At 41.7% G+C, this 16,096-nt stretch overlaps 1 protein-coding gene across 2 annotated transcripts in view; it reads right to left on the reverse strand.

Annotated features, from left to right (window-relative positions):
• ZNF408 (zinc finger protein 408) overlaps nt 1-16,096 on the reverse strand; it is a 301,687-nt gene that overhangs the window by 130,541 nt on the left and 155,050 nt on the right. For both annotated transcript variants that reach the window (XM_044082529.1, XM_044082528.1), the window contains one exon: nt 3,705-3,766. In XM_044082529.1, coding sequence (XP_043938464.1) covers nt 3,705-3,766 — 62 coding nt within the window. The remainder of the gene's footprint in view (nt 1-3,704; nt 3,767-16,096) is intronic.

The following is a 16,096-nucleotide window of genomic DNA, read 5'->3' on the forward strand; positions in this document are numbered from 1 at the left end:
ACTTTTTGTTCATCTGTTGCGTTGAAAACATTTTGTTTTCAGGAAAAATATATCAATACCTACCAGAATCTAAAGAGGTATGGCAACCCTGCTGTAATCTCCGAATGTTTTTGGAATATTCCATAAGTAAAATGGACAGTGCAGAAACTAGTCTCACTGAAGGGACATTCTAGAAAGTGTACAACATCACATGCAACAACCTGTAGGTAGACAATAGCATACTTAAAATAATATATAACCATGTACTTTGTGTCCAGGATGGCTGAGGAAGCTCTTCCCTAGTGTCTCAAGATATGACTCTGACATATAGTCAACTCAGCACCAGGAATAAAGCAAACACAAACTGAACTAAAAGCAAAAAACATGGCACCCCATCCATGGTTCACGAATACAAACTCCTTTAATAAGGATGCAAGTTAAATCCAAGAACGAGCAACACCACCAAAAACACAGTAAAAACCACAAGTTAATTACCATGATAACTGCTTTTGTCTCGTATTATGAAACTTCCTCAGATAATGAGCCATTGCATTCACTACATTAAATAAAAAACAATTAACCAATCCAGTCTTTTGATTGAAAAATAGTCCAATCACTAGGTGTGTGAAGACACCAATCAAAAAGTTAGCATTCATCACACCCCTACTATCTTGTCCAATCACTTATCACCAAAAAATGACCAATCTCAAACAGGAATGGAAAAAAAGGAGAGAAGAGTAAACCAATCAATCACCAGCTAGCAAATGTCCATTCACATTGTTGTTAAATGTCCTTTTACCCAATCTAAAATCAGAACCGTAATACCATTAAAGATGCTGTCTAAGGGGAAGTTAACAATGATTAGCTAGGGGGCACCCGATAATATAAAAAAAAAATAGAATATATAAAAAATATATAAATATATGGATCTACTTCCTTTAAATGAAAAGTACGTTTAAACAAATTTTACTTACCCGAGCTGAATCCACTGAATCATTACAACAAACGCACAGACTGCCAAATTCCTTTCTCTGTGTAAGGAACCACTTGGCCACTATGGTAATGAACCAAAATGGAGGAAAAGTAAACCCAACAAAGTGGGGAGCTTCATCCCCCCTACCTGAATACACCAACTCAGAGATTGCACTAAACAGAAGAGAGGGCACAGTTCACCATGGTGTCCAAGTAGTTCCTTTCACAGGGAAAGGAATTTGTGCATTCGTTGCAATGTAGCTTTGGTGGATTCAGCTCGGGAAAGTAAAATATGTTTAAATGCACTTTCATTTAAACAAAGTATACCCATATATATATATATATATATATATATATATATATATATACACATATACATATACATATATATCATATACACAACTTTCGTCCATGAGTAATTACCTCTGCATTGATTTAAGTTTCAAAATGCTAGATCTAGAAATAGAGTCATTCAAACATGAGTAGTTATTGGCATTAGTTCGTAACTGCCAAAGAAGTTCCCATCTCTCTAATTAACACATTCCACAGACCACCCCTTGGTTCTTGGATGAACTGTTCAAGAATGCAAAATCTAAACACATGACCAGAGTACATTTGAATGTGTTTAAACAAGGCATTCGTCCCTCTCTTCATTCGAATATCATGTAGACGTTCATAGATCCTGCCTCTTAATCTGTGCTCAGTTTTGTCATTATAAAAAATGGGGCAATTCACACAACATGCAGCGTAGACTACACCTTTAGATGAACAACTGAAATGACCGTTTATTCTGATAAACATGTGTTTATACCGAGTGGTTCACACACCAAAATAGCAGTACAATGATTACAACATCTGCACTTCTTCATCCCCAAACCTTGGGCTTTGGAATAAAGCCTGGATTCAAGAACAATCTTAAGATTCCTGCCTTTCTTTAACACCACAGGTGGTTTGACACCAAGTTTACCTCCCAATTCACCATCTTGTCTCAGAAAATGCCAATTCTTTTCAAGAATGCTTTTAATAGTCATACCATTACATGAAAAAGTTGCGATAAAGGCATTTATATGGTCATGGTCCCAACCCTTTGGAAAAGTGCCCAATTTTCAGTAGAAACTGTGATGTTTTCCTGGGAAGTATTTGTTGATACTGGACCACCCAATAGAGAGGAGAAATGTCCGTTTTCCCATTTATTCACGACCTCAACCATTAAATCGTCAATTATCTTACTGGGATAACCTCATTTCATAAACATGCTTTTCAGCAAAAACATTCATCCCAGAAGACTTCCTCACCCATAGTCATTCTGGCTACCCATACAAACTGACCTTTGACTATCACCCTCTTTTGGGCCATCGAATGAAAACTGTAAAGTGGAGGAAGTTTGAGTAGGTTTCTTTTCTACAGATCTTGGCTGTGAACCTTTGATTATCAAAATACTTCTCTTACCAGACATCAAGACAGGCAACATGAGAAGAGTTGCTCGTAATGCTGAATTTCAAACATTTGGTGTTTAATTCATATATTCAAGGAGGGAATGAATATCTTCTGCACCACCCTCCCACATGCTGAGGATGTCATTCAGGTATTGGATGTAAAAGGCACAGGCAATAAAACAGTCAGAACTAAATAAATATTTTATTTCCCATTGGATTATGATATTAGCAAACAACCCACCACATGCGGCCCCGCCCATAGCAACCCCAGTTTTTTGTAAAAGTTGGTCATCGTTGAATTAGATGAAATTATTCTTAAGCACCGATTAGAGTAAGATCTCGGATGTGTTCACCACATCCTGTCCTGTCCCACACTCAGAGAAGAATCACAAAACCATTCCATCCCTACCTTGTGTGGGATGACAGAATACAAGTTCTGAACATCAACTGTAATAAAAATGTAGGATTCTTTAAAAGGTAGAACATTGATCTTTCACAGAAATTCCCAGGAGACAAGGCAAACATGATTCACGAGTGACCAGGTGATTCAATTTGATGTACAAGAACCTGGTGAGGGGATAAATAATGGAGCCTCTGTCATCGCCCTTTTTTTCTGTCCCTGTTTGGGATTGGTCATTTTCTGGTGATACGTGATTGGACAAGATAGTAGGGGTGTAATGAATACTAACATTGATTGGTGTCTTCACACACCCAGTGATTGGACTATTTTTGGAGGCTTGTATAATCAAAAGACAGGATTGGTTAATTGTTTTTTTATTTAAATTAGTGAATGCAATGGTTCATTATCTGAGGAAGTTTTGCAATATGGGACAAAAGCACTTATCGGGGTAATTTTTAACATGTGGTTTTTACTGTGTTTTTGGCATCGCTGCTTGTTCTTGGATTTAACTTGTATTCTTATTAAAAGAGTTTGTATTCATGAACCATGGGTCCATGCGGTTTTGTTTGTTTTTAGTTCAGGTGGTCAACTCAAGTCAGCTTAAAAGACTCCATTATGAGTGGATTAGAAATATAAATTAAGAACCAAATCTTTGTCCTTAGCAAGAGAGTAACATAAATAGACTCAGAACTATAAAGACAAACATTTAATTGGATTAAAAAAAAAAAATCAGTGTTCAGATATTAAACGGTTTAAGCTATTACAGGAGTGCTGATAACAGGACTTCTGCTTAGTACCGCCAATAAATCCATTCCCAACCTGTTTTACGTGTAATCTTATAATACAGTCATGAAACAGTATAGGCACATTACATGATTGTTAAAATCTATTAAGAAAATGGTAAGTAAAACTCTCACCTCATCCAGTTTGGCATTGTACCAGATATTGCCTTCAGTCCAAGCACATCAGATTCATCACTCTGCAAGTACACAAAAATAAATGCAACTCTAAATTGGGAAAACAGAAATTAATTAATATGAAAATAAAAGCACACGCAACTGTGCTCAAGTCCAAGATAAGTTAAAAGCATGTCATATTTTGTTTTCAGCAGTTCAAATTTAATAATAAACAATGGAACTCATTCAAAACCCCCAAGATGATACTACAATGTGAAAATGACTATTGGCATCATTAGCAACCCCATTTTTCCTAATTGATGAAACTAAATTTAGTAGTTTGTGTTTACAGCTGAGTGGTTGTGGATGGAAAGGTAATGTTTCATATGTTTAAATCTGAAAACCAACAATCAAAGCCATTTATTCACTAACAAAAGAATCATACAGCCTTGGGAAGTGATTTGACCCTGTGATGGCTATGCAACATGCATGTCAGACACTGCAAATGGCCAATGGAAAAACAGTTCATCTCACTGCACCAGCAAGGGTAAATGCAGCCTATATTGCAAGTGCGCACCAGCAGTTTTGATTGTCCTGCATGCATTTTGTTTCATAAGTGTTGTATACAAAGGACCAGTTATTTCCCATTCCTAAGACCACTAACAATGCATGTCCCCATGAAACAGAAATAGTCCACCCCTGATTTTACTAAGAACTGTTATACACCAATGCTATAAGTCTGTCCACTATGTCAGTGTCCCAGTGAGTGGATGAACTTCGATATTTGGAGAAGGTATAGGTTGTTTCCACAGTTTGTCACAGTACAGCAATAACTGATACTATCTCGGTGTCTGTAGTGTGTTGCAGCTGTCACACAGGCCACACAATATCCTATGCTTTATTTAAAAGATGTGCTTCATTGACCCACCATTGGCCTCACAGGTAGCCACACACCCCGATCCCCCTTAATTCATAATGATCTCTCAAAAGTGCAGGACCCAATAATGCAGCTTATTACACTTTGGAAACTAAAGTACAATTCAGACAAAACAGCAGCAAAATTCCAAAACATACGGTTACACTTTTAAGCAATTCTGTAGAAGAGGGGGTTCACACCCAACATTCCCACTGTTTATACATATAATAACTCAGATAACTTGAATATGATGAATGCTCAGATACTACTTTAAATCTGAGATTGCAGTATCACTAAAACTACCAAACTTGAACACAACAGGATAATACATGGCACCCCCTGACTTACATAAACTAAAGCAATAAAACAATAAAAAGAAAACAGTAAACATTCATCCTGCTCATTAACCTTTACAAACTGTATATACCTACACACAGTGCAAGATCAATAACCACTCTCAGACAATTGAACATATTGTAACTGTTCCCTAAAGACATACCTCTTACTTGGACAGCTAAACACTTAAGCACAACATGTCCACTCTTTCTTTACTTATACAGGCTAACTCAATAGTCACACATCTCCAACCCAGAGGTAACGTCACATTAACTGCTGTAATCAACTAAGGCAGAAAATCGACAAACCCTGAAGTTTGCAAAAACATAAAAAAATAACTGAAGGGATAACATTCGTGTGTGTGTGTGTGTGTGTGTGTGTGTGTGTGTGTGTGTGTGTGTGTGTGTGTGTGTGTGTGTGTGTACATGCACATACTCGTGTGAAAGTATGTGCATTATAACATAGCAGGCCAGGTCTGAGAAAGACAAGAGACAGGTTTGAAGGCAAAATTTTAGGTTAACAAGCACTATAAAATAAAGTGGTTGCAATGTTTGGTACAGGAAATACAGCCTTTACATGATAAAAAGATACATAGATAGTGAGGAAAAAAGGACAAGTCCATTTAACAAAAGTTATCTGTTCTTCTTTCGGCTTTTCCCGGTTAGGGGTCGCCACAGCGGAACTCCGGTCTGCTCATGATTGGCAGTAGAGATTTACAGTGCCGAGGTGCCAGCTCGATGCGCAACCTTCAACGAAGGCACGCCCATTCACGCATGTCTTTCGAATGCCACTCGACCGCGGGGAGGACATGCAGACTCCACGGTACATTAAATAGTATACAAGGTATACAACATGGTGATCATATGTTAAGTTACATAATTCTGTTACGGTACATTAAATAGTATACAAGGTATATAACATAGTGATCATTTGTTAAGTTATAACAAAAGTTATCTGTACTTAGGATAATTGACTTTAGTTGTACATCTGTGCCTTTTTAAAGGCCAGGTTGGGAAAGAGATGGCGGATGTTGTTGGAAAAGTTAATAAGAGAAGTCTGATGTGTAGCTAAGCAAAGGCGACACAAACTGGGACTAGAGCAATCAGCTCTGAGATAAGAATTTACATGGAAAGACCAACAACACATTGGAATTCATGGTGGCATTAAATCTAATCTGTGAAGACTTACAGACTATTTGCAAAAGACGTTCTCTCTTTGCTGTCCCTGAATTTAAAAAGTTATAACTGAGACTGTCATCACCTGTAGTTGTGATTTATTAGCACTAAACTGAGCAATGTCATTTATATAGCAGATAAAGTAAAATAATCCATAACTGTTGCTTCAAAGGTAGCCTTGTTTTATCTGGACAACAAACTATTAAGTTTAACTAAAATGAGCGCTGTCTGTCTATAATACCACTGTGTGTGTATATATGTGCATAAATATAAATTACACACACATACACACACACATATATATATATATATATATATATATATATATATATATATATATATACATATACATATACATATACACACACACACATATGTGGTTTCACTTCAGAATCTCGAATTACTGAAAACTCAAAACTTCATATGGTCGAGAACATATGATCGAGTTTTCAGAAACTCAAAAGTCTGAACTGACAAAAAAAATATTCAAAGATATAGTTTCTGCAGGGGGGCAAGCCCCCTGCACCCTCCATACTTAAATATACCATCTCCGTGATCGCACTATAGCGAGGAAATGGGGAAATCTCATGTTCTGCACTTCTGCATATAGTGCGGAATGGGAGATTTCCCTTTTCCCCACTGTAGTGCAATCACGGAGTTGGTATATTTAAGTGGGGGGGGGGGTGCAGGGAGGCTTGCCCACCTGCAGAAATTATGTCTTTGGATATTTTCGATCATATAGTCTCAACCTTATGTAATTCAAGATTCTGAAGTGAAACCAATATACATATACATTTTATATATATATATATATATATATATATATATATATATATATATATATATATATATATATATATCTGAGAGAGAGATAGATTAGAGGACTGAAGGAAGTCTCTCTGTTCACCTGTGAGAGAGGGAAGCTTTGAGCAGCCTATCTGTCCCTGGAGGAGTGGTTCCAGCCCAGACTTTAGTAGTTTATTGGCCATTTTAGGCTAATTTCTCTCTCTCATTTCCCTGCTATAAAAACCGCGTTTGCATGGTTTTGTGCGCCTGGCAGTGCCTGTTAGCCAAGGTTAAATTATTCCCGGCTCTACTAAGTCTCCTCTTCAGTTTTTCCCTTGAAACTAGTCTAAATCTCAACCTAAGCACTCAAAAAGCATCCTGCAGCCCAGCACTTGCTCAGAAAGAACAGCAAGCACTAATATACCCTGACACTTGATTGCCCAGCAGGGAAAGGCTGTTTTTATTCACTCCTCACCAACCAAGCAAGTAAGCAGCTCAGCCTACTATTCAGGCATGACCAAAGGGCAATTTCAGGTGTACTCTCCAGTCCAGCTGGTGAATCTAGGTATTCTGCGGCAATGTTACAACTGCCTCATGTACACAGACAACCCTCTCCTCCTATCACGAAACACTAACATATGCGAGAGATGCAATTATACAGCCAAAATGGAGGCTAAGCTGTCTCCACCCAAGAATGGAACAGACAGTCAAGAGGAGAAGGTTAACACTTGCACCACACCTCCAGCCACACATAGACCTACTAAATCAGCACTGGCAAAAAATACAAATAAATACACAAAATCATACTCTGAGGCTCTAAACAAAAACCTGCAAAAGCATCAGAGACCTCCAAAGCAGACACCCAAACAACCTGCACCTCACGTCACAAACCAGACAACACACAAAACACAAAATCAGTGTGCCGCATAATCACAGCCTTTAAGATGAAATAACATATCCAACACTAGTAATAGGTGACTCTATAGTCAGGCAAACTGACATCCCACTCACTGGGCTGGACTCGCAGAAGGTTACTGATAGCTGCCTGTCGGGAGCCAGAATCTGCCACATAACACAAGCACTCAGGTCACTCCAGAACAAGTACAAATATGACTCTGTCATTGTTCATGTTGGTGTGAATGACCGGAGACGTACCTCCCTGAAATACATGAAGAGACATGGAAAAGCTCTCTGATCATGTAGCCCAGGCTGGTATGACCCTGACCCTGACCCTGAGTAGCATTCTGCCCTCAAAGGGGATCCAGTGTCAGTCAGCCTGGGATGACATGCTCGACAAGGTGTTGCTTCGCAAGAGACTGCTTGCACCCGTCACCCCTAGGCTTTAGAATACTGGCCAAGGCTCTTGCTGCCCCCATAGTGCCTTTTTTAGGCAAGGCTCAAAAGTCAAACCCACCTCCATAAACAGCACAATTAACAAAAAACTGAGGGTTATGCTACTCAACGCCAGGAGTTGAGATCTCAAAATGCACGCGCTCCAAGCACTCCTCAGTATGGAGAACGTCGACATCTGTGCAGTAACTGAAACCTGGTTTAAGGCTCCAGAGAGCACCCCAGCACTACTGGGCTACAACTCGTACCACACGTTTTGGCCACAGAATACGGACCGAAACACAAAAGAAGGGGTGTATCCATATTCATCAAGGATACCTACCCCTCCAGGTTAGTGGCACAGCATGATACCTCTGAGATCATCCATGTGCAACTAACATCGGGCAAATCTGTAATACAAATTGTGGCCTGCTACAGATCACCCTCCATGACCCAGGACCACCTCTCCATCTTTCTGGAGACACTGGAAAACATGAAGGTCGTGCCAAATGCCCTGATATTGGGCGATTTCAATTACCCTACCATAAACTGGGAAAACTACTAGAGTACAAACTCCCAGGCCCAGCGCTTCCTGGAATTCATCAACTCAAATGCCCTGGATCAGCTGGTAAACTCCCCTACCAGAGGTGAAAACATATTGGACCTGGTCATCACAAAAATGATGAAGAAGTTCGTCCCTTCCTTGGGCCAGAATCAGGCATCGCAAAATAAGGATAGAGATGTATTCCTTTTTTTAGCCTGAAGAGAAAGCTATCACTGGAGCCCAGAACCCTCTGAACGGAACATGAAGGTAAGCCTCCCTGAGATCCAGAGTCACCATCCAGTGATCTTTGCCCAGCAGGTATATTGGAACGACCGAGGACAGCGGACTACCCAAGTGTAAGGACTGCAGCAATGTGAGATGAAGAACATCATGGGCAACAGGTGTTCCACACCAGAGGTCAACCAGTAACTGGTTAGATCAGACCATAAACTAATCACTCTGGATGTCTACACCCCACTACCACCCCCAACTAAGGAAACCACAGTAAAAAACTTTTCTAAAGCAAACTTCACCTTACTTAAGACAGAGACGGTAAATCTCACATCCGCCACGCTAAAGGTTAATGCTGCCCAAGATGCAGAAACCTTTACAAATGCACTCTATGAGCACCTAGAAGGATGCATGGATCGTGCCACCCCCTAGCAAAACCAAGACTCACTCCTCTAAGAGAAGGAAACTAGTCTGGTGGACCCCTGCCATGAACAGGCTATACAATAGGAGGAGGAAACTAGTTCAGAAAAAAGCAAATCCCAAGAAGGAAAAAGATCCCTGATCAGTATCATTAAGAAACTAAGGTCCCTCATAAAATCATCCAAGGCTAACTTCGAAAGAAAAATAGCCAACGATTTAAAAGATAACCACAAAGCCTTCTTTAGCTATGTTAAGATTATAAATGACAACTCAGATATGCACTGATCTACTGCAAAATAGCACAAAATCTACTGAAACTACTGATATTGCCAACATCCTGGCAGATAAGTGCAAACTTCACCCCCCCCTCACACCCAAAAGGGCCCATAACAATACCAGAAAAGTGTAGTGTCCCGAAAATCACACGTGAAAATAGCCCTTTCAAAAGGGCAAAAACACAGTGTCAATGGGGCCAGATGGTGTTCCAGGCTGCGTCTAGCACGAACTACAGAACGAACTAACCCACCACCTAAACACGCTGTTCAACCTCAGCCTCTACACAGGCTATGTGCCCATAGAAAGTACAGTTTTGTACCTACCATAAATGTAGATGTTAGAGGATCCACATTGCTGCAGTCATAACCTGTGGGTAGTCCGCTGTCCTCGGTCGGCCCGAATACCAAAGAGCTAGGCTGGCGTTGGTCATTGTCGCCTAGAGCTGACGTCAGTACGTAGTAGTACTTAAGCGCATGACCGACGCCATATCCTCAGTCTTTCTTGACCAAGATGTCAGAAGGCCTAAAAATGAAGGCCAGAACTAAAGTAGTAAAAGACCAACAACCACTAGTGTGGAAATAAAGAGTATCCCAAAAAGAAACCCAGCAACCACAACTATAGAGGGGAAGGAGGGAGGGATAATTGGACTGCAGCAATGTGGATCCTCGAACATCTACATTTATGGTAGGTACAAAACTGTACTATGTTCTTTATCTCACATTGCTGCAGTCATAACCTGTGGGTAGAATCCCAAAGCAAAGGAAAAGGGAGGCTGGCAAACTACAAAGCATTAGGAGCTGCTAACATGCCCTGTAAAACTGCAGTGGCAAACCCAGCCCTGGACTTGGAATAAAGAGGGAGATGGTAATGCTTAGTAAAAGTGTGTACTGAACTCCAGGTAGCTGCCTCCAAAATATCCTTAGTAGCTACACCCCTTAGAAAAGCAGTAGAAGTGGCAGTAGCCCTAGTAGAATGAGGTCTGATCCCAGCAGGAACCTCCTTCCCATGATGAGAACAACAAAAAGCAATACAATGACCAATCCACTTTGAAATAGTCTGCTTTGAAACAGCTTTCCCTTGTGAACTCAAAGCAAAGGAAACAAATAACTGTTGAGTCTGTCTGAACTCCTTAGTTCTGCTCAAATAGTAACATAACTGCCTGTGGATATCCAAAGAATGCAAGACTTTTTCCCCTTTATTTTGGGGATCAGCATAAAAAGTAGGCAAATGAATAGACTGGTTCAAGGCCACATTAGAAACCACTTTAGGCATAAAAGTAGGGTTAGTTCGCAAAGAAACTCTATCCTTATGGAATATCAAAAAGGGTTCAACTGCCATGAGTGCCTGCAATTCAGATACTCTCCTAGCAGAAGTAATGGCCAACAAAAAAGCAGTCTTCCAAGACAAAAACTTCAGTTCAGACGTAGCTGCAGGTTCAAAAGGAGGTAAAGTAAGTTTCTCCAAAACAAAATTGAGATCCCAGGAAGGAGTAGGAGCTCTACGTGGGGGTCTTATATTCTTTGCCCCTCTAAGAAATTGTTTGAACAAAGGATGAGAAAATAAAGGAGGGTCACAATCATAGTGAGCAGAAATGGCTGCAGCATGAACCTTCACAGAAGAGAATGGCAAACCCTTGTCCAGTAATTCAGTAAGATACTGCAGTGCAAAACTCAAATTAGGCACTGAAACATCAAAACCCTTTGCAGTGCTCCAAAGAAAAAATCTCTTCCATTTATCAGCATAAACCTTTCTAGTGCTAGGCCGCCTGGCTTCCAAAATAACATTCAAAACCTGTTGAGGAAGCTGAGACCCCACCGGCTCCATCACAGAATACGCCAGGCTGTCAGATGGAGGGACTGCACCTGAACATTGAGAAAATGATTGTTTGACTGGGACAACAAATGAGGAACCTGTGGCAGAAGCCAAGGAGGCTCCTGGATTAAACTCCTCAGTAGAGGATACCAATGCTGACTTGGCCAATCTGGTGCTATTAGAATCATGCAAGGCTTGTCCTGCCTGACTTTCAAGAGTACCTTGGGGAGAAGAGGCAGAGGAGGAAAAGCATAAACGTGAAGGTTGTTCCAACTGAAAGATAGAGCATCCACTTTCCAAGCATCTGGGTGGAACATCTTTGTGCAAAATTTTGGAAGTTGAAAATTCAGTGGAGAAGCGAACAGATCTATGTCTGGAGTTCCCCAAGCCACAGTCAATTGTTTGAAAACCTGAGGATCCAGTTTCCACTCGTGGGGATCCACAATTTGCCTGCTCAATATATCTGCTAGGGAGTTCTGTGCTCCTGGCAGAAACCGTGCTTGAAGATTGATTCGAAAACTCAGAGCAGTCTCCCACAAAATCATTGCTTGCCTGCAAAGAGGGTAGGAATGGGTTCCCCCCTGCTTGTTGATGTACCACATGACTGTTGTGTTGTCTGTTTGAATCAACACCTGTCCCGGCTGAAGCAGGTCCTTGAAGGCCATCAAAGCAAATTGAACTGCTAACATCTCCTTCATGTTGATATGCAAATGTAGTAGTTTGGGAGGCCATATGTCTTGTATCCATTTCCCATTGAAGTGTGCTCCCCAAGCCAAGTCCGAGGCATCCGTCGTTAGGATCTGACTCACCTCTGGTCGGGTCACAGAGAGTCCCTTGTTTAGGTGACATTCCTGTGCCCACCACAAGAATTCCTTCTGGATGCAAGGTATAATCCGAATGACAGTGTCCAAACTGTGGCAGTGTTGAGTCCACACACTTTTGAGATACCATTGTAGCTTCCTCATATGCAGTTTGGCATTGGGAAGTACTAGAATGCAAGATGCCATGAACCCCAAGGCTTGAAGGACTGTCCTTGCAGTCAGCCTGGACATTACTGATAACTGCTGGAAGTAAAGATGAAGAGTTCTTTGTTTGTCCGGGGTCAGAAATGCCATCTGAGAAGCTGTATTCAGTCTCACACCCAGAAAGCACATGTCCTGAGAGGGTACTAGACTGGACTTTATTTCGTTCACAGAATACCCTAGGCACCTTAAAACTGCCATTATATACTTGAGATGTTGTAGTAATATGTCTTTGTTTTGAGCAAGAATCAGGCAATCGTCCAGATAAGGGTAAATCTGTATTCCTCTCTGTCTGAAGAAAGCAATCACAGGAGCCAGAACTTTTCTGAATACCCTGGGCGCAGTAGATAAACCAAAGGGCAATGCAGAGAACTGATAATGTGAAGTACCAGTCCGAAATCTCAGGAATCTCCTGCAACTGGGCCTGATAGGGATGTGAAGATAGGCCTCTTTGAGATCCAGGGTTACCATCCAGTGATCTTTGCCTAGCATAGGCAGAAGTTGTTGTAATGTTAACATCTTGAACTTTGGAATGTCTAGGTAGGTATTGAGAATGGACAAATCCAGAATTGGCCTCCAAGTGTTTCCTTTCTTTGGCACTAGGAATAGACTGGAATAAAATCCTAGGCCTACTTCTGACGGAGGGACCACCTGAATTGCCTCCATCTGCAAAAGCAGAGAAATTTGCTCCTGAGCCTCCAGCCTTTGCTGAGGAGGCACATCCGGCATGCCTTTGAAAGGAGGAAAAGTGTGAAAATAAAACTTGTAACCTTGATTTATTACATCCAACACCCATTGGTCCTGGGTGACCAAATTCCAGTTTTGTTTGAAAAGTCCCAACTTTCCTCCTAGAGGAGCTGCCAGTAAAGAAGGGTGTGGCAGCGGAAGATACAGGTCATTGGGTCTGCTTACGAAAGGGCTGACCCCTACCCTCACCAGAAGACTGTGCAGGAGAGCTCCAAGTCCTAGGCCTGAAGGAACCCTGAGCGTGAGCCCTGCCTCTACCACGTCTAGACCTGCCCTTAGACTGATAATCCGAAGAAGGATAAGACCATCCTCTAGCAGGCCAATTCCTACTAAACCTAGGGGGCTGCACCTTCATAAAATCCTTGACCGTCTGCATAGACTTAGCCTTATCTTCCATCTTTTTCAAAACTGATTCCACAGGAGGGCTAAAAAGTACTTCAGATTGAAGAGGAGCATCCAAAATCAGAGTCTTAACATGCTCTGACAAATTTTGATCCTTAAGCCAGGCATGCCTACAAATAACTGAACCTGTAGCAGCCACCCTGGATGAAGCCTGAAGAGCATCAAAACCACACTGCAAAGAATGTTTGCCAACTTGATCTGATGCATGAACCAACTCCTGCAGCTCCTTACACTCTATACCCTCAGATAAAGCATCCACCTTAGATTTCAATTGGCCTAACAAAAAATTCTGATACTTCAGCATATGAAATTGGCAATTCAAAGCCCTCATAGCTAACGTAGAGGAGGTGTACACTTTTTTCCCCCACCTATCCAACGCACTAGAATCCTTATCCAAAGGAACTGGATTCTTAGCCACAGAAGCCCTAACACCCTTCGGACCTTGAATAATAGTTTCCGGATCAGCTCTAGGACTCCTGTACAAATACTTATGTGCTTCTGGAACTCTGTAATACCTGTCTGGCTTAACAGGGGCCGGAGGCAAAGAATCAGGGTTAAGGGAAGATTCAGAAAAAACATCCTGAACAACATCTAAGACAGGAGGAATAGCCAAGGGCCTATGTTGTGGCAGAAACAAAAATTCCCTCAGCCTTTTCCGAGAATCTGAAAAATCTTGACCTTCCCACTTGAAATGTTCCCTCATGGAATGTAAAGTCTCAGAAAAAGAAAAATCCTCTGGAGGAGAAGCAGACGGACAGGAGTCCTCTGCATCCGAATCTGAATAGGAAGGGAAATCCTGAATTTCTTCAGCTGAGGATTCAGAGTAGTCAGAGAAATGATCCATTCCCTCTAAATCTGCCTCCACCCTAGGCCCCTTCTCTGGGGGCATAGAACCCTGATCAAAGTAATCAAGTCCTCTGCCATTTTCAACATATGCTTTTTAGGAACAGGGGCTGGAGAGCTAGAACTATGACCAGGGCCAACAAGACAAGGTTTGGCCTTAGCATGGCCTTTAGCCACTGAAGTAGAAGGCCTGATAACCTTTTGTAAAGCTGGAACTACAGACACCTGAGAAGCACCCTCAGCCTGGCCTAACTCCTGAGAGGCCAACTCCTGTAAAAGTACAGGTTCCCCCTGGGATTCAGCCGAACCCTCGGCAGGATCCACAGATTCAACTGGAGGCTCCGTAGAAAGTACAGTTTTGTACCTACCATAAATGTAGATGTCCGAGAGACATGCAACTGCAGTCATAACATGTGGGTTGTCCTGCCTCAGGCAGCCCTCGGTCGGCCGGATTCCAAAGTCCGGGTCCGACGTCGGCTGATGTCGCATTTCTCTCCGACGTATATAAGCATCAGCCGACGTCATTTTCTTCAGTGTTTCTTGCCCCAGATGCCAGGTGCCCTCCAAGGAAGGCTGTAATCAAATTGGAAGACAAAAACAGGATTCCAAACAAATACATGAGCAATACAACAAATACACCATAACAGATATCCCCAGCTAAGAGAGAGAGGGATAGGAGTGGACCCTAAGCATAGAGGGGTATGGAGGGAGGAAAACCGACTGCAGTTGCATGTCTCTCGGACATCTACATTTATGGTAGGTACAAAACTGTACTATGTCCTTCAAGAATGCAACTGCAGTCATAACATGTGGGTAGAATACCATAGCTTAGCTGGAGGAGGAGGTATGCTCTAGGAAAGAGATGGTGTGGCAATCAAACCCTGCAGGACTGCTGAAGCAAAGCCTGCTCTGGATCTGGAGTATAGGGGGAGATTGTAGTGTTTTGAGAATGTATGCACGGAGCTCCATGTAGCAGCTTCTAGAATGTTCTTTGTAGGCACCCCTCTTAAAAATGCTGTAGAGGTGGCTGTAGCTCTGGTGGAATGTGGTCTGACATAGGCTGGAACAGTCTTTCCATGAAAGGAATAACAGAATCTGATGCAATGTCCAATCCATTTAGAAATAGTCTGTTTTGAAATTGCTTTTCCTTGTACTGCAGGGGCGTAAGCTACAAAAAGCTGTTCAGACTTCCTACTGGCCTTGGTTCTGTCCAGGTAGTATCGAAGTTGTCTATGAATGTCCAAGGTATGTAAAATCCTTTCCCCCTTATTCTCAGGATTGGGGAAGAAGGCAGGCAGATGGATGGCTTGATTTAGAGAAACCCTAGATACCACCTTTGGCATAAAGGTAGGGTTGGTCCTTAATGAAACCCTGTCTCTGTGAAAAATAATAAAGGGTGGTATTGCCATTAGAGCCTGTAGTTCCGAAACCCTTCTTGCTGAGGTAATTGCCAACAGGAAGGCTGTTTTCCATGAGAGAAATTGCAAGTCAACTGAAGCTGCTGGCTCAAAAGGAGGTAGAGTCAGTTTTTCTAAGACAAAGTTTAGGTCCCAGGCTGGCACTGGGGCCTTTCT

Source organism: Protopterus annectens, chromosome 9.part0 (genome assembly GCF_019279795.1).
Source record: "Protopterus annectens isolate FY-2018-M chromosome 9.part0, PAN1.0, whole genome shotgun sequence".
Classification (NCBI taxonomy): domain Eukaryota; kingdom Metazoa; phylum Chordata; order Ceratodontiformes; family Protopteridae; genus Protopterus; species Protopterus annectens.